The sequence below is a fragment of the Puma concolor genome, chromosome A1, assembly GCF_028749965.1.
Source record: "Puma concolor isolate L17-30 chromosome A1, mPumCon1.1.hap2, whole genome shotgun sequence".
Lineage (NCBI taxonomy): Eukaryota > Metazoa > Chordata > Mammalia > Carnivora > Felidae > Puma > Puma concolor.
In genome coordinates, this window is record NC_141667.1 from 236,646,190 (window position 1) to 236,672,053 (window position 25,864).

Sequence of the window (25,864 nt, forward strand, 5' to 3'; positions counted from 1 at the left end):
GAAGTCGGATGCTTAACCGACTGAGCCACCCAGGCGCCCCAACGCTCAAAATTTTTTAATAACAAAGGCAGGGGAATCCTTTTACTTATTAATAAATATTTTATGGTATGAATTCCAAGGGAGTTGGGTTTTTTTTTTTCATTTTTGTTTTACTTGGTAACTCTTCGGATGGTCTTTTAAACTTGTTAATGTGATAAAACTGCTAAAAATTATAAAGAATTGCTCTCTAGAACCAAGAGCGTACCTTTAAAAGTAATGTCTTGGAAGTTTCTATGTACGTTCTGTGAGTATTGACACAAAAGAGAGTCTTTGGGATTACGGTATTATCAGGTTCATGTATGTTCCACACATTGTCTTTGATGGAGGATTCTGGGTTATCTAAGAAGTAAACTTCCTAGAAGCTTGGAGGTGAAAAGGACCTCAGAGATCACTCAGCCTAGGGATTGGCAAATTTTTTTTTTTTTTTCCGGGAAAGAGCCAGAGAGTAAATACTTTAGGCTTTGCACACCAGATGGTCTGTACCAACTATTCAACTCTGCCACTATCACACAACAGCAGAGGGGTATGGCCGTGTTCCAATAAAACCTCACTGATGGACACCGACATTTGAATGTCATACAATTTTCACGTGTCACAAAATACTTGATTTTTTTTTTTCTCAATAACTTCTAAGTGTAAAAACCATTCTAAACTTTCGGGCCGTAAAAATGAGGCAGTGGGCTAGGTTTGGCCATTGGTCTTAGCTCGCCAACCCCTAATCTAGTCATTCCTTACCTGATTATTTGGAAGGAGTCCCTTTATGACATTTTCAACAGCTTTTTTTTAAAACCTACAGTGCCAGCTTCTCTACAATTGTGTAACTTTTCCTTCCTTTCTACATAGTACTAAATATGATTAAAGCAAAAATGCGCTTTAATAAACGAAATGAGTTCTTCACTTAGTGCTGTGTGGTCTTCCCCCAAATATAAATAATATCATTGGACGCACCCTCAGATCTTTTCAATTTTGATAAAAACTAGAGACGTTTAGCTGTCAAAGTAAAAGGTTCAGATACCTGGTTTAAGGACACCTTCCTTACTGGCATGAAATCGGAATCTGTAAGGTATAATTTGCACCCGGTAGAACTATTTTAAAGTTGTGCTGGGGAAAAAAAAAAAAAAGAAAGCAGTTAGGAAAATAGTTTGCTGCTGTACATTTTCTTCTGTATGTAAACCTTCAGCATTGAGTCATGATGGCTCTGGGGACTGTATCCCTGTATCCCTCTGTGTGGGAAGGTCAGACCCTCTGATTGGAAGGAGGAAGAAATGAACCAGCTCTTTCTGTCCATTGAAGGGCCATGAAACTACTCATCTCCTAGCATTCCTGCTATGGCTGGAAAAGTTACAATTTAACAATAATGTCAACGTCCAGAGTGGCTAGAAGACTGTTGAGACAAATGCAAGTGGGTTTGGCGTATTTCCTCGGCCACGCTCCCCGCTTCAGGCTAGCGCTCCACTTCTGATTACGATCCTAGATGCTTGACTAATATTTCATAGGGTGAATTTACCTTGAGCTCTTTTTTTCTCAGGCTTGCACAACTTCGCGAATTCTATGATCTTTTCTCCTTATTTTGATACAAATTAGAATTTAAGTTTCCATCAGAAGTATTTCCTGGGGAAACCTTGAAAATTGGAACAAAGCTGGGGAGGAAAAGGCAGGGCGGATGTCCCCAAATGGACTGGACCCAGGGGAGAAAAATTAAAGTGGTGCTAACAGTTGGGACAGGGAAGGGTTTGGCCCCTGCCTAGTGACAGCACTCGCACATACTCCTGGATTGTGGTAAAGGCTCTGTTTCCCGCAAATTCACATTGTCTGCCACACGTCTTCGCCGTGAGTCACTCAAGTCATTTAAATGAATACACAGAATGCTAGCTTTTAGTTGCTTAATTAAGCCTTTTGAGTGCTTAAAAGGAATGCGCTTGTTTCTGTTTAAGGGACTTCAGAATCAAGACTTCCCACTAACTTAGCCCGGGCCTCCTCCAGTCCCAATTGCAGCGTTAGGATGTACAATGTGTATTCGCCTGCACTGTTCACTGCAGGCCTCGACTCGAGGTCTGTGCTTGGCGAAGCTTGGCGCAGTTTGGGGAGAGGGGTTACGACGGGCAGGCCCAGACATCGGACGAACCCTGTCAGTCATCAGGATGGGAAAACAAGCAGCCCAGGAACCCGGCCGGCCCTACTAGATGTTGCTGAGTTGCCGCTAAGTAAATAATGTAACGGCCGAGGGGACTTTCTAGGATTTTAAAACATTTTAAAACACTTCCCCGTTCTGCTGATTTCCCTTGCCTCTTGAGTAGGACACAAGGAAAGCGCGTGAGCAAGCCGTATGATCTCGAGTGGAGGAAGCTCAAGGCAGGGGGTGGTGGTGGCTGTGGCTTTGACAACCCAGGGAAGTGTGTGGGCTCCCCGGGGCCTGCCCAGGGAAGGGCCTAGGAGCCCGGGGAGTGGGTCTGAACTTTTAGACCCAACTTTTAGAGCTTTCTTTATTTTTATTTTTTTTATTTTTTTTTATTTTTCAATATATGAAATTTATTGTCAAATTGGTTTCCATACAACACCCAGTGCTCATCCCAAAAGGTGCCCTCCTCAATACCCATCACCCACCCGCCCCTCCCTCCCACCCCCCATCAACCCTGTTTGTTCTCAGTTTTTAAGAGTGAGAGCCCCTTTCCTTTTTAAAAGGAGCAGCCTAAATATTGCCAAGAGGAATAAATCATGCATACAAATGAGAACACCATTTCTCATCACTCAACCTTAATCCTCCTTTTCTTTTCCTTCTTATTTGGTAGAGCTGTGAGGACATTTCCACCCTGCTACCCCTCACCCTTTCTCTCTGTTTTTTTTTTTTTTTTTTTTTTTTGTTGTTGTTTTTAAGAGCCGGAGATCAGCTATTTTCATTCAGCCCATTCATTCCAAGATACACAGAAAATTTCTTTGCCTTCTGCAATGTTTTTCTTAATTGAAAACATGCATGTTACTGTGCTTCAAGTGCCTTGAAGAGGTTGAGTCAGTGAGAGATGACAAAGGGTTAGAAATTATTACCTCCTTTCCTGAAAATTGAAGATGGGCTAGGTAAACAGTTCTTACGTAGTGCATGATTTGCCCTGGATTTTCTTTGCCCTCTGTTCTTCTTGGATAGAATCCTTTATCAGTGAAAATGGAAGAATAAACCCCTAGAGACACGGTTACTCCTGTCCAAGATGTTCAGTATTTTTGACTATTCACTATAACCCCACAGCAACCAGGACAGAATAACTTTGAGATAAAATTACAGTTTTATGGAGGGAGGTGGCTGTGTGGGGTCATTGTGCCTTTCACAGTTAAAGCTTCAGAATGCCTCCGACATTTACACCCCCAATCGAAGGAACTGGACTCAAGTCAAGAATAGGAAGTCTAAGGGCACCTGGGTGGCTCAGTCAGTTAAGCAACCGACCCTTGATTTTGGCTCAGGCCATGATCTTACGGTCTGTGGATGGAACCCCAAGTCGGTCTTCACACTGACAGCACGGAGCCTGCTTAGGACTCTCTCCCCCTCTCTCTGTCCCTCCCGCACTTTCTCTCTCTCTCAAAATAAATAAATTAAAAAAAATAAGAAAGCTTTTAAACGAGGGATGATAAAAGGGGTAAACAGTTTATGGTGGCGGCCTTAAGATTGATTTCAAACATCAAACTTGCATCTTGGTTTCAACCATCTTGAAATGTAGGTCTTTTCATTTAGAAAAATCATAGGTTACACAAGACATTATTTACTGAGGAGACATAACAGCTGTAGAAGACTGATTGCCATCTGTAACATGTATATAAAATTACCACATGTGTGTATACATATGTGTACAGAATGATCACAGGAAAATCTGAAACAGAAATAACTTATTATGTGAGGCTATCTCATCCAAGACTCTGTTCTCAATTCTTGACTGATTTTTTTTAAACTGGAGCTGGTTTGCAGCGCTCAGCTTTCCTTGTCTCAGCCAGAACTGGTTGTGTCCAACTTCCTCTGGAGTCGGACGGACCTATGTTAGAATCCACCCCTAACATCAATGGTGAGCGTTCACGTCTCTGAGCTCAAGCGTGCCTTCTGGAACAGGGGATCCACCACACCCACCTCCTAGGGTCGGTGCGGAGATAAAGAATATAACATAGTGGCATCTATGAGGTGTTTATAATACACATATAATTTAATTTCTTTTCAGATATTTTCAACCTGCCTGATACAAAGAAATACATAATGTATATTGACAAAATATGTCAACTACAGATAGAGAGATAGATGGAACATTATAACAGAACTATGTTAGATTTTCCTTATTTTTGTTTCAATAACCAGTTTTATCTGGGTTAGTCTATATTTCTAATGTTTTTAGGTTGCCCAAGAGATGTGCACAGAACTGGCTTTCTCTGAGCCTTGAATCAGTACCGTTCTCTGTAATGCCCTAAGCGGCCTGTCTTAGTTCTCCGTGCTGTTGCTTTGTAAATTCACAGGCTTTCTCTCCTCCCTATATGTCTGCTGTGTTTAACTACACCTACAGAACCTTTCTAGTCTGCCAGTTGGCATCTCTCTGTACCAACTGGGGTCCAGTCAGGAACACAGATTGAATCATTTTAATTTTCCACTGAATTATAACCAACACGCAGCAAAGGACACAAATCTTAAATGTACAACTCAATAAACTCTCATCAAGGTCGAGAGAGACAGAATCCTGCCGAGAGTTCCCCTCAAGGGGAAGGGCTCCTCTGATCTCCATCATCATACGTTAGCTTTGCCTGGTTTTGAACTTCGTAACAATGGAATCACATGCTTCCCTCCCTCACTGTTATGACTGATGTTGAATGGAGCCCCAGTTCCTTTTCATTGCTGCGTAGTATTTCATCATATAGAAATACCATATGTACACTATATTTATCCACTCTACTGTTGACAGACATTTGGGTTACTCTGCATTTGGGGTGGTTAGGAACATTTTAAAGGTGTTTTCGTGAACACGAGCCCTCAGCCCTCTTGTGTGGAGTTTCAGAACAGGAAGTGCTGTGTCATAGGAGACATATGGATGTTTGCCTTAGTAGATATGACCAGTGTCATACCAGTTATTTTTAACAGAGAATTTGTGAAAGGAATTGGTTAAACAGGTGCTAGGGAACTGAAAGAGCAAAAGGGGAAATTGAGGCAATGCGGAGCTGATGATTGCCTGAGGCAGTTACTATCCCTAAGGCCAAAGGAGCAAAGGGAAGAAGCTGGGGGTATTAGAATCCAGGGCTTGAAGGAAGGGCCCTGTCCGCTCAGAGAGGCAGCACTTGCTGACCGATACCCCCGGGGACACAATGCAGCCCATTCTGGGAATGCCAGTTAAAAAAAATTTTTTTTTAATATTTATTTATGAGAGACAGAGAGAGACACATCATGAGCAAGAGAAGGACCGAGAGAGGGAGACACAGAATCCGAAGCAGGCTCCAGGCTCCAAGCTGTCAGCACAGAGCCCGACATGGGACTTGAACCCATGAACCATAAGATCATGACCTGACCTGAAGCTGGGTGCTTAACTGACTGAGCCACCCAGATGCCCCAGGAAATGCCAATTTTTTTTTTTTTTTTTTTTTTTTTTTAAGATGGAAACTGGTGCTGTATCTGTGGTCACAGACAAGGCAGTGGACGGGCAGGTCTTTGCCCTTCTGCTCCCCCAGCCTTTCAGGCTCCCTCTAGCACCCCCTGTTGGCAGAGCCTAGTATGACCAGCGGGCAAAGGGTAAGGGGTGCGGCCACCCCCCAGAGCATCGCACGGCAGTATTGGAAGGGAGGGGGCAGAAGTCAGTAACCGGCATCTTTCAAGCTGACACTATGCCTTGTAGCTGAATGACTCTTAGGATTTTCCTCATCTTTCTGACATGGATGTTGCAAATGTATTCATCTACTTAGGACAGCTGCGTATCAAGTCGGTGACTGAACTCAGAGTACTTCGTACGTCTCATTTCAAGGCAAAAATAGAAACTAAACGTTCCATGGGAGTTGGGTTTAACAGCGTTCCCTGGACAGCTGCATTTCTGGGGACTTTGCAGTCGTCTTTTGCACGGTCCTTTGAAGTAAAGGATGGGCTTGGGAGGAGGTGGGAGTTGTTTTCGAATCCCTCTTCCATCCCTGACAAGTAGGTAACAAGTCAGGAAACCTTGTGGAACCTCAGTTGGCTAAAATGAGACTCATCGTGTCATCCACTCACAGGGCAGTTGTACAGATTAAGTGACATAATGAGACAGGACCGGCCACCTCAGCTTTCTCCCGAGGTGGTGTTGGTTCTGTAGGCTGCTTTCCAGAAGCTCTGGTTTTATGTAAGTAGGGTTTTTTGGTTAAATTTTAACCTATCTTTAAAACCTCATCTAGGGGCGCCTGGGTGGCTCAGTTGGTTAAGTGTCTGACTTCAGCTTAGGTCATGATTTCACAGTTCGTGGGTTCGAGCCCCGTGTCAGACTCTGGGCTGACAGCTCGGAGCCTGGAGCCTGCTTTGGATTCTGTGTCTCCCTCTCTCTCTGCCCGCCCCCCCCCCCCCCACCACTCATGCTCTGTCTCTCTCAAAAAAAATGAATAAACATTAAAAAAAATTAAAAAAAAAAAACCACCTCATCTAGCCACATTCTACTGGGATCCTTTGTCGTTCCTCTGTTTTTCACGTCATCCAATAACCCTGAGAGACTGGGCTATAAGAACTGAGAGCAGTAGAGATTAGAGAGAGGACAGTGCTGCTCTCTGCTCCTTGCACACATGCTGGGTGTAATTCCTCTTTGTTCCCTGTTCCCACAGCACTTGCTGGTACCCTTGTGTCATGCTGCCCGGGGCCATGTTGAATTGTGTACATGTCCCCTTAGCGAGTTTCTCAAGGATAGAAACCAAGACGTCTACAGCTCTAAATGACTCCTCAGCACCCAGCACAATGCCTGCACACAGTGCACATGCTGTTAACACTTGCGGAGGTAGAAAAAATATTTGGCCATAAAGATGTTAAGTATTTCAAAAGGAATTGAATGAGCCGAATCCTCCTTAGGCCAAGGCAATGCCCTACTTCTTGAAAAGGAGCATCCAATATAACTTGACTTTATTTGGAGTGGCACACAGATTCTTCTTTGCTTACAAAAAATTTCAAATGGCCATTCAGTTAACAATACCGGAGACAGAATAGAATGTTGGTCCTGTTGGCTTTGTTCTTGGACCCATGGTGACCTCTGTGAGAATGATATTTGCAGCTTCTGTCTAGACTTTTGTCACAGGTTGACTCGAAATATTGGGTCCAACATAACTATGTGAGGATGGCAAAAGTTTGAAACCACTGGAGTCATCTTAAAACCATTTCTCCTGACAATAAATTGGAAGGCGGAGAGTAATCTGGGGTGATCACTCTTCGTTTATTTTTTATTAGTTTTCATTTTCTTTTTTTTTTTTTAAGCCAGTACAATAACTCTGTATTAATTTTAAGAAATCGTATGTCTAACGGAAGATGTACTGGGACACAAAGATCCTTTGTTGACTAAGGATCAGTATTCATTCAGCAGTCTTTTACTGAGAAGTGTCAGAAACTCATTTGATTCACTTACTTCTCTTTTTCACAACGTGGTTATATAAACACTGTGCTTGACCAATCGTATTGAAGCCCACATCCATCTCTACGATTACTAGAAAATGAGTCAGAACTGTGTTAGAACGTCACGGCTGTAAGTCACTTTGGAGGGCACTGTAGGCGGTGGTGTTCGATGCGTGTCAGTGGCCTTTGGTTTGCTGTAGAGTGAGGAGCCCCACTTGGACATCGTCCACAGAGCACGTGACTTCTGAAAGGCACGCGTCTCTCCCCACACGTTAGGCTTGCTGAAGTCATTGCTAGATTTCCATCTTCCAGCCTCCAGAACTATGAGAAATAAATACCCATCGCTTCTAAGCCCCCCCAGTCAATGGTAGTTTTGCCGTAGCAGCCCAAGCTAAGACACCATCTATGCTGCAGAACCCGGTGTCGGATTATACGTTCTTTTGTTTAGGGTCTGACTCTCCCACTGGGATGTCAGCTCCGTGGGGCCGGGACTCGGTGTGGTTCTCCACTGCGTCTCGACACACCCTCCACCTGTGTTGGGAAACGGCTTGGATTCCGAAGGGCCGTGAGAAAGGGCGTCGGAGAGCCCTCCCAGCTGCAGCTGCCTGGGGTGGGCAGAGTTCAAGATCATCAGCCGGCCTCGCTTGGTGTCAGCCAGGGCAGGAGTACACCTGAACTGGGCCGCCCAGTGCTCTCCCACCTCCACCGGCCGCTGGAGGCCCTTCTTTGGGAGCGGGGGCCTCGGCCTTTTAGCAGTAAAGTCCCCGGGTTCTCAAACGTCCGGCTGTCGGGTCAGGTGGGCCGGTAGAGCCCTGCCAACATCTCCCTTTAGCACACACGGTTGCCCGCTTTTCTCTCGTCTCCTCGCGTGAGAACTGCGTCAAGCCCTCGTACCCTTCCCGTGGCATCGTCTCCCCTGCTTTGCTACATTCTCAAGTTTGAGAAGGGATTTTCTTCTTTAGCGTTCATGTCTGTCTGTGTCCGCTCCATCTTCTCCCGCAGAGCTGAGGGGCACGCGTGATCGCGCACGCGTGAGCTTCGCGCACACAGGCCCAGGGGCCTCCTGCACGTGCGAGTGGGTCTCCCTCATGCAGGGGGCGTGTGGGGCACCCTCAGCTCCCAGCTCCTGGGGACCTGCCGTCAGCAGCCAGCCCACGGGGGCTCTTCACCACGTAGACCGGATAGTGAGATTCCGTTAAAACATTCTCCAGCCCAAGTATTAAAGAAATTCACTTAGAGGTGGTTTCTTTTACCGCTGCGTAAGGGTCTCCCCAAGCCCCACTATTCTCCCCTCCATGCAGTTTGAAATGCAATAGTGAACCGAATCCAAGGGCTACTCCTGCAGCCATCTTTGGAGGTAATTTGCAGGCAGCTTGCTTAAGGACACCGGGAAGGGGGGAGAAATGACATTAACAGCTTTGCTCGTGACTAAAGGGCTGTTCTACTTCGGCTCACAGCAGCTACTCACACCCCCCCCCCCCCCCACTCAAGGCTATTTGGAAAGCAATGGTGACAACCACGGGGGCCCCCAGCCATGGGCAAGGTGTGTTAGGTCAGCACAAGAGTTTTAAGTCAGATGAGACTTAAGATGCGCACAACCGCTATTTTGAAAGTCGGGAGAAAAATCCATAAGGTTCTTGGCAGTTAGACTATTTCAAATCAAAACACATTTTCTTTAGAGCTGCGGAGAGAGTACAGGTAGCATTCAATGTCAACAAGGCTAATAGCAATTACATAGAAACCGCTGGGACAGACCCTGCCCATTCAGGGCTCAGCCAAAGTCGTGGCGCTGAGGGCCCCTGTGCACCTTGCTTTCGCTTTCATCGCTCTGCAATCTAAAGTCAAGGACAGTGTGGTGCCAGAAGAGGCCAATAGTTGAAGGCGGAGTTTGGGGCCCACCCGCAAGAACTGTGAGTCATTTTATTTTCGTGTATGGCCTACTTTCGATAAGTGAAAGCCTAATGATTGTGAACTGGACCGTGTTTGTTTGGTGCTTCTCGCCTTGGCACGTGCTCCTTCTGGGAAAAAAATAAAGTCCCAGACCGCATCCACAGTCCCCGTTACGACAACGGCTTGTCTTTTCAACAGTTGCTGGCAAGTTCCCTTGAAAGATGCATGCGTGGAACAGAACGTAGGCAGAAAGAGAAAGATTAGAGGCTGGAGTGGGCTTCTGTTATGTGCCCTGCTGCTTTGATACACGTTTCAATCCCTCACATTCTATACGTCTCTTACACAAACATGTTGAAAATAAATAGAATCTGAATGATTTTTCAAAGTGGCCTGAGTCTTTTTCAGAGGGAAAACTATGCCAAAGAGTAGTGCTGTAGGCAGAAATGTAGGGTCTGGAAACTGTCTTCAGCTGCTAATGGCCTCTCAATGATGCAAGTTTCTTCTGGTGAGTGCAAGTGAGGGACGGGATTTCAAAAAAAAAAAAAAAAATCGCCGTAGCAGCAAAGGCAGATTTTGTAGAACCAACCAAGCGCACACGGCAAAGGTTTGGAATGGAACACTTTGCTATTGATCGTATTAAACCATTTTCAGTTTTGCGTGATTTACGAAAAATAAGGCTGGGCCTGTGTAGAGCAGGCCATTCTGGCCAGAGCTCTGCCTGGAATGAGGCCCAGCCTCCTGTCCCTGCCCAAGCCTGGGAATGTGGCCACCAAGGTCGCGACTGGCCAAACTCAGTTCTAACAAAACTATCTGGGAGGAATCGGAGGCAACCGTGGGGATTTGTAGTAAATCTGAAGTGGGCAGGTAGGAGATTTTGGAGTTCCAGACTTAAGCCTCTGCAGGCTTTGTGGCCTTTCTGTCCTCCGCCCCCAGAGTCTGTCCTCTGCCCCCAGTCTGTCCTCACTGCATATGAGTCAAGTGCAGAGCTGCCCAAACAGAGCCAGGCAGGCAGGCGATGAACCAGAGCCTGAGGCTGGTTTCCAGGGAGGAAGGCCCCTGTCTCCATGCTTCCAAGGTCAATGTCTGGGCCCTCTAGCTCCCACTTTACCCCAGGTTCAGTGTGGCCTCTGCTGTGTGACTTGTGCATCCCAGGGAACCCCAAGGTCGTGGATGCTTACCTAAACGTGGCTTGGTGAGCCTACAGGGAACGGGCAGGTGTCTCCTTAGTCTCCTTAAAATAATGTAAGGGAGAAAAAACTTCCTTCTACCCTCTTAGGTTCTGTGGCTGGCCTAAGAATTTAACTGACACAAGACAAACAGGAGAAAAGCATACACATTTATTTAATATTTTTACGTGTATATGGGAATCTTCAGAAGAAAACTGAAGACCCCAAGAAGCCATTAGGCCCAGACGCTTATATACCTTTTACACAAAGAAAGATAAATTGTGGGGATGTGACTGGACAAAGAGGCTTGCAGTGTAGGGGCAGTAGACAGGGAAACCAACATATGGGGGGAGCCAGTGGAAGGTCGGGCTTATTCTAGGAGGTTTGTTTGTACAGATCCATTCCGGCGTCGACCCCCAGTCCCCAGTGATAAGAACATTCTTCTCTTCCCAGTGCAGGGAGGCTACCTTTCTCATTGGCGATGCTGTGACCTGCCTTTGGGTAGAAGGGGGGAGATCACAGAGCCCTTCCTGCACCTGCTGTTTCTCGATGGCCTTCAGCTCAAATAGTCAACGTGCCGAGGCGGCATGCTTTGGGACGGCGTGTTCAACGACGGGGTTGTAATTTCATGCTTGACAACAGACTTTGAACGTTTCACACCTCAGTTTGCAGGGAAACTGAGATAAACCAAGGAAAGTACAGGAATGGATGGGAGAAGTCCCCCTATGTACAATTCTCTCCATTGTGTGATCAGTCCAATCTCCGTGTGGCCTCTTGGACCCTCTTCTCACAAAAGGGACCTGGACTCACAGAGCTCACGTTAATCTACAATTCAGATTCTTCTGTGCTCCTGCCATAGAACAGGGTTTCCAGGCAGAGCATATACACCGCCCGCACCTGCAGACAAAACCTCTGTATTATTGTCCCAAGTCCCTATGGCAGTAACTGCTTATTAGTGGAAGAGAAAATTCCAAAATAAATCACGGCCCAATCATTTACTTTAACAAAAGATTTATTTGAAACAGGTTTGTGCAGACATATACCAGTCAACAGGATTGATCAAAGCCACAAATCACTACACTTTCCAAAACCTCTAAAAATACAAGTAAATGCCCTTCATTTGTATTCACTCCAGGAGGGAACCCGGCTCGGCTATAATGTGCTGCTGTAATTTAACAACCAGAGGACATTAATAGGACGTGAAAATGGTAACACTTCTAGAGGGAGGGAACAAAAAAACCCCACACTCCACAGACGCGCTCGCTACTCTGCTGGGAGCCAATTAAACGTGCCCCCACAGCCCCGCTTCCCTCTGTATAACCAGATTAAAACCTCCCTGTCGCAAACAATATTTAGGCAATCTGAGCACAGATGTGACAGCAGACAGGAGGGCACGTGGCTTTGCTTGCATGAAAAAGACACCACAAGGATGCTACATTCAAACAGCAATTCAGGGACCTGCAGGAACGATGACGCACGGGCAGGCTGTAGACCCGGCTGTTCCTGGCAGGCCCGGGGATGGGAGGGTGGGGGGTGGGGGGATGGGGGGGTGGGGGGGAGGGCGCCACCCCTGCAGCTGGCTGGGTGGCAGCTGGTAGCAAGGCCCCTGCAGAGGGAGGCCCCTGGGGAAGCAGCGGGGGTGCTTCTGAACTCAGCGATCATTGGTAACATGGGAGAAGGAAGGTGGAGGAATGCACGTGTCAGCACACACGCTGATTTTATTCATGAAAAACCCGGAAAGTATCTACCGGTGCAGGGACCTTGTGGGAAGGAGAGAAACCCTATGACAGGGCTGATTTTCTTTTTCCATTTTGAAATCGGTGCTCGATGAGCCACCTGTAGTTGCTTGGCGACCTTTAGGGAGATGACTGAATCGAATCCCATTGGAGGTGGGTTCACATCCTCACCTTCAGGCTTTCCGCCTCCTTCTGGCCCCTTCTCTGCCACACAGAAGAGCTTGCCTATAAAAGGCTCTTGATCAGCTCTCTTGACCCCTCAGTTTCCCGGGCAGGGTTATTTGGATAGTGCTGTTACCTCAACTTTCTTCTTCCTTTTTCTGTCATAAATCAAAGCCACCTGACACGTAGTTCCTGACTTTTAAAAGGAACAGGTCTCCTTTCTTTCTTTAGCCAGGTCAGAAGACATGCCGATGGGCTAATCTTGTAAGTGTGTTTTTGTTGGTCTGGAGCCTGAGAGAAAGAGCAGAGTGGATGTCTCTAAGGCAACTAGGGCAAGAGATTGTCATTGAAAATGAGCCAGCCAAGGTGTAAAAGAATCACTCTTTTGTCCCTCCTCAGTCAGGGGAGCAGAGGTGTTTGTCAGAGTTAACAGCTATGAATTTTGCTTGGGGCGGGACAGCAGGGTGAGCCGCCCCTCTTTTCTGCCCCCTTTTGTTTTGTAGCTTCCGAACACTGTGCTGGCCTCCGTGGCCTTTTATTCCTGTCGAAGACTGCATCCTGGTTTGCCACAGTCATACCCAACAAGCTAAGGGAGAGCTTCAAACAGAGTGCTAGTTGAGGCCTGGCAGTCAATCAAGCTCATGTAATATCGAAGCAAATGTGTACTGTTGGACAACAGCATTCTGTTGGGATGCTAAAAAAAATAAACAAATGAAGAATACCACCCATCGGGTAGAGTGTTCCAGGTCTATTCCTTTTGGAGATACTTCTTAACATATCATCATGGGGGAGATCTTGGACTCTCACCTCTACAACCCCATGGAAACTCTTGTAACCATCCTCCTCACCCTTAAGGATGGGAAAATGGCTAGGATGAGACTAAATAATCTCTCCCAAGGCTACAGTTAGACCAACAACTGCCTAGAGCCAACGGAGAACCAGCAACAAAGCCAACTGAGGTATGCCTTCCCTTGTTAGCGGGGAGGGCTTTATTTTCACTATCTCTATCACTACTGTATTTGCTAATACAAGCATTTGCACGAAGAAAGTATTTAACGAATGTGATGGGGGACGCCATCCTTGAACCTGACCTGACAAACTCATTTCTTTGCCAGGTTATTATCTTGGGTTCTGCTTAACCAGATTTCCCCCCGTTCGCCATTTTTACGGATCCCAGGAGATGAAGTCTACATTTCAAATGCTGAGGCAAAATCACTCCTTGAATTACTTTGGGACAATGGCCCTCGGTAGTAATCCAGATGCCAGCTGAAACGTGTGCACTTCCTTCACATGGTCAGGGTGAAAGGCTACCTCATCCTACAGCAGAATTTTGCAAACATTCTACCCAACTTGTGGTCTAAGACAGAAACTCCTAGGAACAGAAATATGATAGAAGATTCTCTTCAAAAAAGGAGATAAAGGGTCATTGTTGTAACAAATGGAGATTACAGACGATAGTTTTCTCTAAAAAAGTTCAGTCTTAGCGCCTGTCATATGTACATCTATATGCATTTTTCAGACATTTGTTGCTCATACTCACTTTTTTTTTTCATTATTCACCGCTTCTTGACAAGTTATCACTGATTTCCACTGCCAGCTCCCTACAGCAAGACCTGAAGCCTTGTCAGGGAAAAGGAAACGTCAACAGAGTTCCCAGCCATGCTCTGCCAAAACTCAGGTTCACGTTTGAGGGTGTTACTCCGCGAATGTTAAAGCAACAGCACCTCCTTTCTCCAAAGCACGGGTTTTGTATGCTCTGTGATTCCCCCCGAGATGATCACATTTTGGGCAGATGGGAGAACATAACACTGGTCGAGAAGCCCTGAACAGTTTGCGCAGAGACAGGATGGACACGTCAGCCACATCCCCAAATGATGACAAAGCCCATTCTGATCAGCAACCAAGTGCTAATCCAGACAGCCAAGCAGAAATGGCTGGCTTATTCTGTTCTCTTATCCTGCCCGCTTAATGTGCACTTGCCACAGCCTCCCTTGCTGGCCCGTGCGAGTGTGCAGTGGAACTCAAAACTCAGTGCATAGAACGGCCAGTCTTTTCTTTCTGCGGAGTCAGCCGGAATGGAACGTGGACTCAAATTTAAGAGTCGGCAGTCTGTGTATAACCCCAGACCGAGGCTGGGCCTCAGTGGATGCTGCTACTTTAGCCCAATCAGGAACAGGCCCCGTAGTGCTGACCAAGTATGACCTGCCAGCCTGTATGTCACTTACCATGTGGCAGAGTGACAAGTCCCATGTGGCATCTCCACTGAGCTGACAGCCAGAGTATGCAACTTGCTCCAGTCCACCCTGCTCCCTGGGGAGGGGCTGTGCGTGACACTCTGACCTCGATTTCGAAGACGGGACAAGTGACACAGCCCCCGAGTTGGCCGCGGCTAAATACTACACTGCACACAGTGACAGCTGTTCCTCCTCGAAGCCCAATTTAGTCATTTGGCTACCAGACGGCGTAACCGCATAAGAGAACAGAAAGGCATCCCATCTCGTGGTTTCTTCTGTGTGCATGTCTCATACTTGCAAAGACTGCTTAGTCCCATTTTCAAAAGAATTGGAAAATATACTAAAATCTCAGAAAATCTGAACTGCATTTTAATGTAAAAAATAAAATAAAAAACCAAAAGCCCAAACAAAACACACACACATACACACACACACACACACACACACACACACACCCCCCCCCCCCGTAATTCAGAAATCTAATTTGGAAGGCTTCAAGTGAAAGAAAGAACTAAGTATTTGACAAAGAATGAGTTTGAGTTCCCCTTTCCAGACAGGCTTAGTTCCAAATGAAACCAAACAGTCAGGATGCCTAACGCACATTCAAATTTTCATTCAAATTTTCATTCCTCCTATGTATTTAGGACATCATCTCTCTGGGTGTCCAATAAAGACATTTACCTTGGTCTGTTGTGTTAACTACAGGCACATCTTGTGGGCTGGGGGGCGCAATTCCTGCATGACAGTCCTCCGGTGATTCATGTCACCGGGTGTTCTAGTATTTAAAAATGGTTTACCGTCCTGGGGAAGAAGGAAGGGCCATTTTCTAAGCCTCACGGCATTCCGCTTCCCCGTAAGCCCTCTCTGAATCCTGGTCATGTCATAAGTAAAGGATTAGTTTTCTTAGTCAAAGCAAATCATATTCTCAGTTATTACAATGCCCAATAAGATGTGGATGTTCCAAAAATAAAGGATAAGGAAGCAAAGTGCACTATTGTTTTATTTCCCCATTTAGCACAGCCATCCCCAGAAGCACTGTGCCATTTTAAGCAGTAACAGCTGCCCAGAAGTATTTATGTGAAGCCATCCAAAAATCTGGTTTGGCAACCAAAGCGGAGAGGAGAGGAACGTGCCTCCAGGCTGGCCATTTATTAAGGGCTCCAGGTGCTGACATTCATGCCTGAGGGCTCACAAGTTCCGTCCAAATTTAGAAGGTGGCACTGCGCAGTTTGCAAAGTCAGTGACTCAGCGCTTCTCTTCCTTGCCTTAGATTCAGGACACTTTACTTTCCGGGAGGTGCCCGTATATCACACCGACTCGATAAGGAAGGAAACCTCATCCCTATAGAAAAGGGCGTTTCCTTGAAAGGTGTAGAATTCTTTTCAACGAAAACTGCCTGTCAAGGTCTTGTTTAGCCTCCTGTATGCATGAGGCAGATCATCACGACCGCCTGGGCTTCCGGGCTTGATTCCGGTTTCCACGGAGACTGGGCTAAAATGTCCCCCCGCGTCCTCGTCTCCGCGTCTCTGTGTCCTTGCCTCTTGCTTTCTCCTTTGATGGCTTTCTTCCTCCACCAGCCTCAGGGCCCCTTACTCTCCCACTGGATTCCCTCATTCTCTCCGATTTCAGAGTGGCAGAGTGACAGGGGCTTCTCTTCTCCGGGGAGACACGCTATAAATTCAGTGGTTTCCCAGCAGCGAAAACGCAAAATGTGCTCCGAACTCCCAAGAGAACAAGCGTGGGTCTGGCTTAAATGGGTGCCAAAGGTCCAGTGGCCTGGAGGTTGGGGAGTGAGCGCCGAGAGCCTCACCAGAGCAGGCTGGCGGAGGCGTTCTGCCACCCCGACCCCGCAGGCTTCCCTGTCCTCGGAAGGAGGCGGACAGACGCTCAGAATACATGCGGGGTATGTTTTCTTTTCTGGAGTTACGGGAGGGAAAGGGCGGTGTGGAAGAGGGGATTTCTCGCATCGGTAGCCTGAATCTGTGCTAGAGCAAGAAACAGTGCAGATTTCGGTTGGTTGCCCACCAGCGGCCATGCACCGAGCACCGCGGCCAGCCATGCAGAAGGTCGGCGACAGGGAAGCCCGCCGGGCCACAGGGGGCACCTGCGAAGGGTGCAGGAGAATCCTGGAACGCCGACCCGGCCGCCCTGCCGGGCCCGTGGAGCGCATTACGATAAGCGTCCTCAGGCTTACCACCCTGACGGACGTTTTTGCGATTTCACCGCAGTCGAGAAGTTTACGCCGACGTCATACAAACCAAAGAGGAATCAAAGCCAGACGCCGGCCTGCCCCGAATGCAGTTTACGCGCTGCCTGGTGGACCCAATTCCGTGAGTTAACGCGACAGGAGGCGAGCGCGCCCCCGCTCCCATTCCGCGAGACGGGCATGGCACTCTCTCGCCTTTCTCCCAGGACCGCTAGCACTGATGTTTAAATGAAACGTAACGCTTTCAATTTCACGGCTCACAGAGCACAGCTGAATGCTTCGCAACAACGGGAACGGAAGTTAGGCCAAGCGCTGCGGACACACGGGAAGGGGAAGAGACGGCCTCCCCCGCGGGCTCTACTGCAGGTTTGCGAGGGACTGTGTGACTAACAAACCGGTTGGCTAAGGCCACGGAAATGTGTTTTATGGTGTTCTGGCTGCTGACACCAGTCTCTTCGGGCAGAGATGGGTTCACACCGGGCGCGACAAACCACGTCTCTTTCCTGGGACCCATCAGGACAACTCACGTCTTATTTCTTCCTGCATTTCTTCTTGGTGGTGTCGTAAGCACGGACGATTTCTTCCTGAGTGACAGCTCCATGCTCCTCTTGAGAGAAGGCGTACCCATCTGCAGGAGGAACACACACGGGGACTGGTTGACAGGAGAACTGGGGGAGGGGGGACCACCCAGGGTGTAGAAGAAAATGCTCTTTTGGGACACGGGAGCTCGGTTTCGCCACACTGGGCTCACCGGCCCTGGGTAGGTGGGAGCCTGGGACGGACAGACCCGTGGCCCGGGAGGGAAACGTGGGCAGAGTATGGGGCGGGGTGGGACGAGGCCTGACCGGTTCTGGCCGCCACCGCCGGGATGGGAAAGGCTCGGGGGCCGGCCTCGCCGCGGCGGAGCTCAGCCAGGGAAGCATAAACGGCAGGTCACTGGTCCGTGTCTGCACTGTCCCAGCGCCAGCCGGGAGGCAAGGCCACTTGCCCTGCTCCAGAAGTGTCCCAATCTGCCTGAAGCTGGCAGGCTGGCTGGGGAGCACCCAGCAACGCCGGGAGCGAAGACTGGCGATGCGCGTGTGACGCTCGCGGCATTCCCGCTTTTCAAGCGGACTGATGCGGACTGGTAATAAGAAATTAGTGTGTTCATTTTTGTGTACATAAAGAAAAAGATCACAAGATAAATTCCAGAGCCCCCCAGGAAGAATGGGTCTTACAATCAGTTCCGATAATAATAACAACACCAGCCCCAGCTTCCAACAATTATTAAATGCTCTGTGCGTCAGGCCTGTTCTATGTATTATGCACGAATAGCTCATTTATTCCTCCCCCAAAGCCCTATGAGTTAGGTGATAGTATTCTTCCCATCTCACAGATGGGGAAACGGAGGAGCAGGGTGATTTCACAGACCTAGTGAGTGGCAGGGCTGGGAGCCAAACCCAGGCAGGACTTCTGCAGGACCCACACTCTCCTGCACCTCTGGTTCCAAGAGAGGTTTAGCCTTCGAAAGCCCAGAGTAGGTCCCTCCTTCCTAAAGGGTCCTTCCCACAGAAGGAGCATCTACAAGACTCTGTCTCTGTTGGCTAACTCCTCTGGGGCAGGGGTATGGCGAAGTCCCACAGCTGGATTGGACATTCTGACCAAAAGACAACACGGTAAAACGTCTGACAATGGTCACTCCCATCCACGTGTGCGGATGACTTATCAATGGACATGTGAGTTCACGGCCACGTTCTCCAAGGGAGAAAAAGAAATCAGAAGTTGTGGCCGTGTATCACCTCGCGGGGGTGACTATTTTACTAAGACACTTGGCTTACAAAGGAGAGTTTCTGAACCATAAGGACAGGTAAGAGCAACGCATAGCCGTCTTCGTGGGGATGGTGCGCAGGGTGACTTTGTGCTCTGCGTAAACCAGACTCTCATAAAGCAGACTTTCTGAGCCTGGGCTGGCTTCCCGGCTCTCCCGGCCACCACCTGAGTAAACCCCAGGGCTCAGAAAGGACACCCTGGGAGGCCAGGGCTCTTCTGCACAGGTGGCCCGGGAGGCAGCTAAGGACATGGGCTGGACAGCAGGGGCGGGTGGGAGTGCAGGGAGAACTAGGGAAGGATAAGAACCGAAAGGAATCTTCCACGGGGGGCGGGGGCTTTCTTCCACTGGCTCACCTCCATCTCTAACAAAACCAAATCCGCAAACCAAAACATCACACCATGCGGTGGCTGGCGTGAGCCCCATCTTGCGGGGTCCAAGAGCAGGCGGGGTCCCTGGGCTGGAATGCAGGAGCGGGCCTGGGGAGGGAGGCCCTGGGGGTGCTGGGTGCAGGGCACTTGAACTTTCTCATGATGGCTTTCCACACAAGGAGGCTTCAGCGGCTTCACGGGACCTGAAGAGGAAATGCCTCCTCTCTCCTCCACTCTTCTGATTTAGGTTTCCTCCGAGTGAGTTGCTTGACTGGTGAGGGCCAGGGGAGAGGAGACATCCCTTGCCCAGCTTCCGAGGGGCGGCTCCCTCCCTCCCGGGTGCTGAGGCCCCTCCAGCACAAGGTGCTCTTTGTGCGGCTCTTTGACTGTAGTCTGAGACCGGACACCTTGCCGTGGGATGTTTCAAAGCAAAATCTAGCCAGTAACACCGTCTCCTCCGGTCACAAGGCTGTGTTCTGTGGTCAACTTGGACACTTTTCACTCTCCGGTCTTTTAACAGGAACATTTCTAGTCAACATCCCATGTTTTCCTGAGGGGGCCACGCAGCCCTTGTCGGTGGCCTGCCGTGACACCCCAGGCGGATGCTCGTCAACCCGGGAAGTGGCTCTGATCCCAAGCGATGGGAGCGCCCTGTCAGTGCTCTTCCCGAGCCCGTCTGGTGGCAGGTAGGTGGCCAGTGAGCTCTCCACCCCGACGGCGGCTTTCTCACCTGTGCTGCTTCCATCTTGGATCCTGAGGCCCAGGGCCTGAGGCAGAGGATGGTTCTAGTCCTTGCGTGGCAGTAACGTGGCCACAGGACCATGGGTTAAGCTCTCTGGGTCTTCTTAGTTGACTGTTCTGTAAAATAAAGGGCCTGGACCAGATGAGGTCCAAGTGTCCTCAGAGCTCTAACCTTCCACATGGGTGCCAGGCGTTTCCATGGCGAACTACAGCCAGGCCACAGAACGCTCGTCTTCGTTCAGGCCCGATTCACACTCAGCACCACTGGAGGAAGCCTCTACCTCCATTCCAGAAAAGAACGGAGGCAGTCTCAACAATCCATCTGAGTAGAACAACTGCTACCCGTCTTTTTTGAGGTGCTTTTTGGAGGGGGGAGGTGCCTGGTGGAGAGGAAGAAACGAAGGGGACTTTTTGAGACACAGAAACGTTGTTTGGGAGTGTCCTTTTGGGAAAGTTATCTTAGCATGTGGAATTGTCTGCTCCTTGCTCAAGTGCAAAGAGCAAAAGCCTTGTCTTATTCTGTTTTTCATTCATATCCTGCCCATGCCTACTGGGACACAGATGTAGCTTGGAGCTGTAAGGCATCCTTGGCTTGTATTTGTCTCACTGGCACAAGGGCCTTCAGGCAGGATTCCCCCTCCACTCCAGACTGGGAAGGGCTTCCAGGTGTCCATCTGAGAGGACCTTCTGGTCCAGTAGCAAATCTCTTCTCCCAGGGTCAGCTGAGCTCCCAGAGGCCACTCCCCGAGGGCTTGTCCCGCAGTTCCCATGGGTTGCATCTACCATCATGTTTCCAGAACGTGACGCACTAAGACCTTCCTCACTAGACTTTCTTAGCCTCAACAGAGACATGAAGTGAGCCGTGTAGCTCAAGAAGGAATGGAGGGCGGCCTGGGAGGGCTACCCTGGGGCAGGGGTGTCCCCCTCCTACAGACAACAACATGGTCTTCTCAGAAACCAGGCCTGGCGGGAGCGAGGGCCGTGAGGGGAAAAGTGTTTAGTGGGGCCACAGGGACTATCACCACCCAATGAGCCTCTGCCCGCCCAGCCCGCACCCCTCAGCCCAACAAAGATGCCCCATCAGGTCACCAGCTTCTGTCCGATGAACAAGTCGCCACCCTTTGCATCCAAATGGGGAGCTCAGAGGAAGCCTCCAACCCTTAGCCTCTCCCGATCTGCTCCATCTGTCAGGAAGTCCCGGGAGCCAGAAAGTAATGATGGGGCCGTGGGGAAAGCCCTGGATGGACCCCACTCATAAAACTTCCCCTGGCTGGCTTCCCAAGGCATCTGCTCCTTAAATGCTCAGCCACAGCCAGAGTCTGGGGGCAGAAGGGGGTAGGTGAGAGGAGTTGGAAGGGCAGGGGAGCATCTTAGTTGTTTTGTGTTCTGATAGAACATTTGGTGAAACCCATGAAATCATGTCATTTTTTTAAATTTTTTTTTTTTCAACGTTTATTTATTTTTGGGACAGAGAGAGACAGAGCATGAACGGGCGAGGGGCAGAGAGAGAGGGAGACACAGAATCGGAAGCAGGCTCCAGGCTCCGAGCCGTCAGCCCAGAGCCCGACGCGGGGCTCGAACTCACGGACCGCGAGATCGTGACCTGGCTGAAGTCGGACGCCCAACCGACTGCGCCACCCAGGCGCCCCTCATGTCATTTTTTAAAAGTTATTTTGGAATAAAACTCCCCTTAAGTAGCTCTGATAAAACAGCTTCATGAAAGCAGAAGTTCCCTGAAAGCGACAGAAATGGGGGTAGCCCATTTGCGGATGACAAGGAAATTAGACTGTAGGAAAGTGCTCATCTCAGTTATCAATACCGCGTGTCGGTGGCCTGTAAGGAACTAAAAATCCCGCCAAGGTGAGAGTTTTCCTTCCAGTTTCCTGGGAAGACAGGGCCAAGACAGCTGACGGACAGACCCAGGGCGGGCGAGCAGAGGCCAAGAGGAGAACGCAGACCTTCTCGCAGGCCAGGACCACTTCTCACAGCTCGATGGCCTTCTCCAGCTGTTACTGACAGAATGTTCTGTTACCGATCGGTTTCTTGCTATTAGTTGCTGGGTGTTTTTAAAACGCGCCGTGATTTTAGAGGTCTTTTTTTTTATTCCTTGTACTTGTTCCTTAGAATTTTCTTTTGTCCTTCAAAACACCGAGAGTTAAGAAGAACGTTCAACAGTTGTAGGATATTTTATGACTCTTCTACACAAGTTCTTACTTGATCTTTGATCTCAATATATGCATCACATAGAGTCTTTCTCGGGTTATTCTGAAACATTTATTAGAGAAGCAGTGGGGCCTAGACATCATCATTTACAGAATCAGTGTCCATTTTCTCTGTGCCTGCTATAGAGAGCTGCTTTACACACATCATCCTGAAGCCTCACAGAGGGAGTGTAAGACGTATATTATTATAATTCTTTTGTTCCCCCAGTGGAGGAAACAGAAGTTTAGAGAAATATGTAACTTGCCCAAAGTTACTCACCTAGTGGCAGAAAAAACCAGTAATACCTCACCTTTATTGGACTCCATAGTGTCAGGCACTGTTCTAGGCACTTGGTATAAACCATCTCATTTAATTCTCCCCCCGAACCCAGTTCTTACATCATCTCCATTTTACAGATGTAGACACAGAGATGTAAGGTCACACAAAAAAAGTGACATTGCTGGGACAGGACCCCCAGGCAGTCCAGCTCCAGAAGCGGGACCCTGCAGACCTCGCTCTCTGGACCACGCCATCAAGCCTCCTGACTCAACCTGTCTCCTGGATCAGAGAGACAATGGCTGTGACCCAGATCGCTGGGCCTTGCTCGCCAGTTACTGTAGCGGCCTGAGCCTCTGCCGAGTGCTCTCGGGGCGGACACTGCCTGCTTCCTGGGGCAGGACGGGCGGCATGGGAGGCACCACAGGGAACTTGGTGTTCCGTGTGGGGAAAGTGAGGAGAGGGAGTCTATCCTTGTCCTTCTCTCTGTTGGAAAGTCTGTGAAGATCTGTTGATGGGTGGAGCTCAGGGGAGCCTGACACAGACCCTCAATACCTGTTACTACGGACACAACAATTCTCCACTTCTCCTAAACCATTCCTGTTCCCTCCTGAACAACTCGGGGAGAGAAAGGAAGCAAGAGACGTGTCAGCTGAAGAGATGGTAAGTGATGTGCGAGAGACGGGGTGCTGGGAGAAGAGGCGGGGTTCAGAGGGGCAGAAACAGGTGACAGACGACAGGTGCCAACAGGCTTCGCCCAAGGAAACCTCCGGCCCAAGGAAACCTGTGCTAATAACACCTCTCAGCGGCCAGCCAAGTGGCTGGATTGTTGAAATAGGCCTACAACCTCCGTGAGCTGTGCCACCTGTGTCTCTTTCATGGCCTCCCACCCTTCCTCTGGGGTCTGGCACACCCCCACTGACCCCTGCCTGGGTCAGGTGCCTCAGCAGAAATCAGGCCTGGCCTCTGGTGTTGAGTGGGGACACCAGCGCTAGAGGCAGAGGCAGCCTTCCTGGGAAGAGAACAGAGATTTTTTTTCCCCCGGTGATCGTCATTGTTTTAATTAACATGCTAATACGAAATAAAAGAGTGCACATTGCTATCTTTGGGGGAAATGATTTAAAAATCATATCACTTGAGCCTTAGAACAAAATCCTATTGGGAGGCTGACAGAAGGATCTCGAGCACATCAGGATTTTAAGTTTCAGGGTTCTGTCATTCAGGCATTTGATTGGGTCCCAGGGCACTACCTAGACTCCAGCTTACTCGCCCGGAGCCAAATGCACAAATTCCACGTCCAAATGTGGGGCTCTGGCTTGGCAAGCGTCTCCGTCCCTCTTAGCACCAGCATGCTTTAATGAAGCCTCCGCCTTCCTTGCGTCACTGGGGTCTGGCTGACCGAAAGGGGGTAAGGGCTACTTACGGGGGACACACTGCTGGAGGGAGCCTCCTCGGAAGAGTGTGGGGGGCGTCTTCCTGCTGAGCCTCCTCAGTAGGCGGTCACGTTCATTCATCCTGCAGGTGGATCAAACTCGGTCAGTCCCGGTTCATGTGGATGCCTCTCAAAATGCCTCACCCAGTGACTTTAGGTTTCAAAATAAAAGAGACCGGGGGAAAAGGCTTCCTCATGTCAAGAAAAATGTCCAGTTTGGCCAGCAGCTCTATTATTTACAGTAGATGCTATCTCGACACCCTGAGTGCACTGCTCCCTCTTCTGAAAGGCGCTCTGTTTCCAGTCTGTCCTGTGCGTAACGCCTCTGAACGCGGCCTGCCTCTTAATTGAAGTGCACCGCAAGTGCCCTTTCATACCAGGCACACCCTTGGCTTTCCAGAACACTTCTGCAAGCACTGATCTGTTTCTATGGTAAATGCCTTAAAAGCCTTAGTCCCACCTGCAGCCGCCTCTCCCTGAGCCAGTAAAATGTACCAGGACGAGAGCCTCCCCGAGGTGCCTTGGGGCCCCCGCGAGAGACTGATTTCTTTCTGCACAACCTGATTGTTATGTTGAAAGTCAAGGTGAATTTTCTTGGAACACACGAGGATTAGGAGCTCTTCTCGCCTTTCCTGAAAGGGTTCCCTCCAAGGTTGCCACCGCTGTAAGGAAATACGGAGCGGTCCTCTGGGGTAGCTTTTGTTTATTCTGATAAAGCAGAAGGGGGTGCTTCAAAGTTGCCCAGGTAGGCCAAAGGGCTTTGATTTCTCACCATTACGAGGTCACTTTGTTTGCCCCAGGAGGTTCCTGGTGTGTGGGAGTTTGCCAATGCCCTCTGATATGGGCTGAACTGCGATCCCCCCAAATTCTTACATTGCGATCCTAACCCCCAGTAATCTCGGAATGGGACTGTATTTAGAGACAGAGTCTGTAAAGAGGCGATTAAGTTAAATGAGGTCGCTAGGGTGGGCTTAATCCAACACGACTGGTGTCCTCTTAAGGAGAGGAGATTAGGACCCAGACACACAGAAGGAAGACCGTCTGAAGACAAGGAAGACAGCCATCTATCTACCAGCCAGTGGGAGAGACCTCAGAAGGAGCCAACACTGCCAACACCTTGATCTTGGACTTCCGGCCTCCAGAAGCGAGAAAACAAATTTCTGCTAAGTCACCCAGTCTGTGGTACTTTGTGACGGCAACCCTAGCAAACAAATACGCCCCGATCTGCCGTTTGTGGGAATGTGAGGGCACAGAAGTTGTTTGAGGAGCTGCGGCCACGGGCCATCCGAGTACATTCCCCCCCATCCCACGTCTATGAGCCTCGAGCCTGAAGACCATGGTCTCCTGACAGGAGTCGACCTCACAGCAACTCAAGGGCCTTGAAGGAGGAGCGGGGCCCAAAGTATTCTCAGTAGTTCTCTGAGCTGAAGTTCCTTTTGCACTTGAGTTTCCAGAAGAGAATGTTTTCTGATTATGTCAGTTGAAAGGACAATGTTTGTTCATCACCAGTTGGAGGTGAGCCTCGGCTAGCTAAGCTTGGCAAAATGCATGATGGCTGATGAGGAAAAACACCTTTTCTATCCCTTGGCACCGGCTTTCCATTCTCTCATGGCCTTTTCTTCCACGGGCCAAATTAATCTCACTGGGCTCTGCTGAGCAACAGCCCGGACAAGGCAGAGAGGAGCAGATACACGAGGAGGAGCCTGTGAGTGTGCCCGGGGCTCCCTGTGCTGGCTGCTTTTAGGACGGGGGGGGGGGGGGGGGGGGGGGGAGGAAATGAAGGGCCGTCCTCCCTGTGTGACCCAGCACTGGCCAGGATTCCTCCGTGGAAGGTGCTGCCTAGTGATGGGGCGAATGAGAACTTCACAGGACCATGCAAGTGGGAAGTCACACATCCTGGTCTCTCCCTGGGCAGGTGAGGAAACAGACTCAGCTGTAGCAAATACAAAGGTCACAGGATGCTCTGCTGGCAGTGTTCCTGCCCCTGCCTTTGGGCTCGACAGATGTCCCTCTTTCCCTTGTGAAATGGTGCATTCTTCTC

At 49.2% G+C, this 25,864-nt stretch overlaps 1 protein-coding gene across 9 annotated transcripts in view; it reads right to left on the reverse strand.

Annotated features, from left to right (window-relative positions):
- ATP8A2 (ATPase phospholipid transporting 8A2) overlaps positions 1 to 25,864 on the reverse strand; it is a 651,437-nt gene that overhangs the window by 20,829 nt on the left and 604,744 nt on the right. For 8 of the 9 annotated variants that reach the window (XM_086715056.1, XM_086715049.1, XM_086715045.1 and 5 more), the window contains 2 exons: positions 23,815 to 23,906; positions 15,771 to 17,622 (listed from right to left, as the gene is read on the reverse strand). In XM_086715056.1, coding sequence (XP_086571182.1) covers positions 17,525 to 17,622; positions 23,815 to 23,906 — 190 coding nt within the window. In that variant the 3' untranslated portion in view covers positions 15,771 to 17,524. Of the gene's footprint in view, positions 1 to 15,770; positions 17,623 to 23,814; positions 23,907 to 25,864 lie in introns of those variants that run through there. The other variant, XM_086715021.1, reaches the window with a different exon arrangement.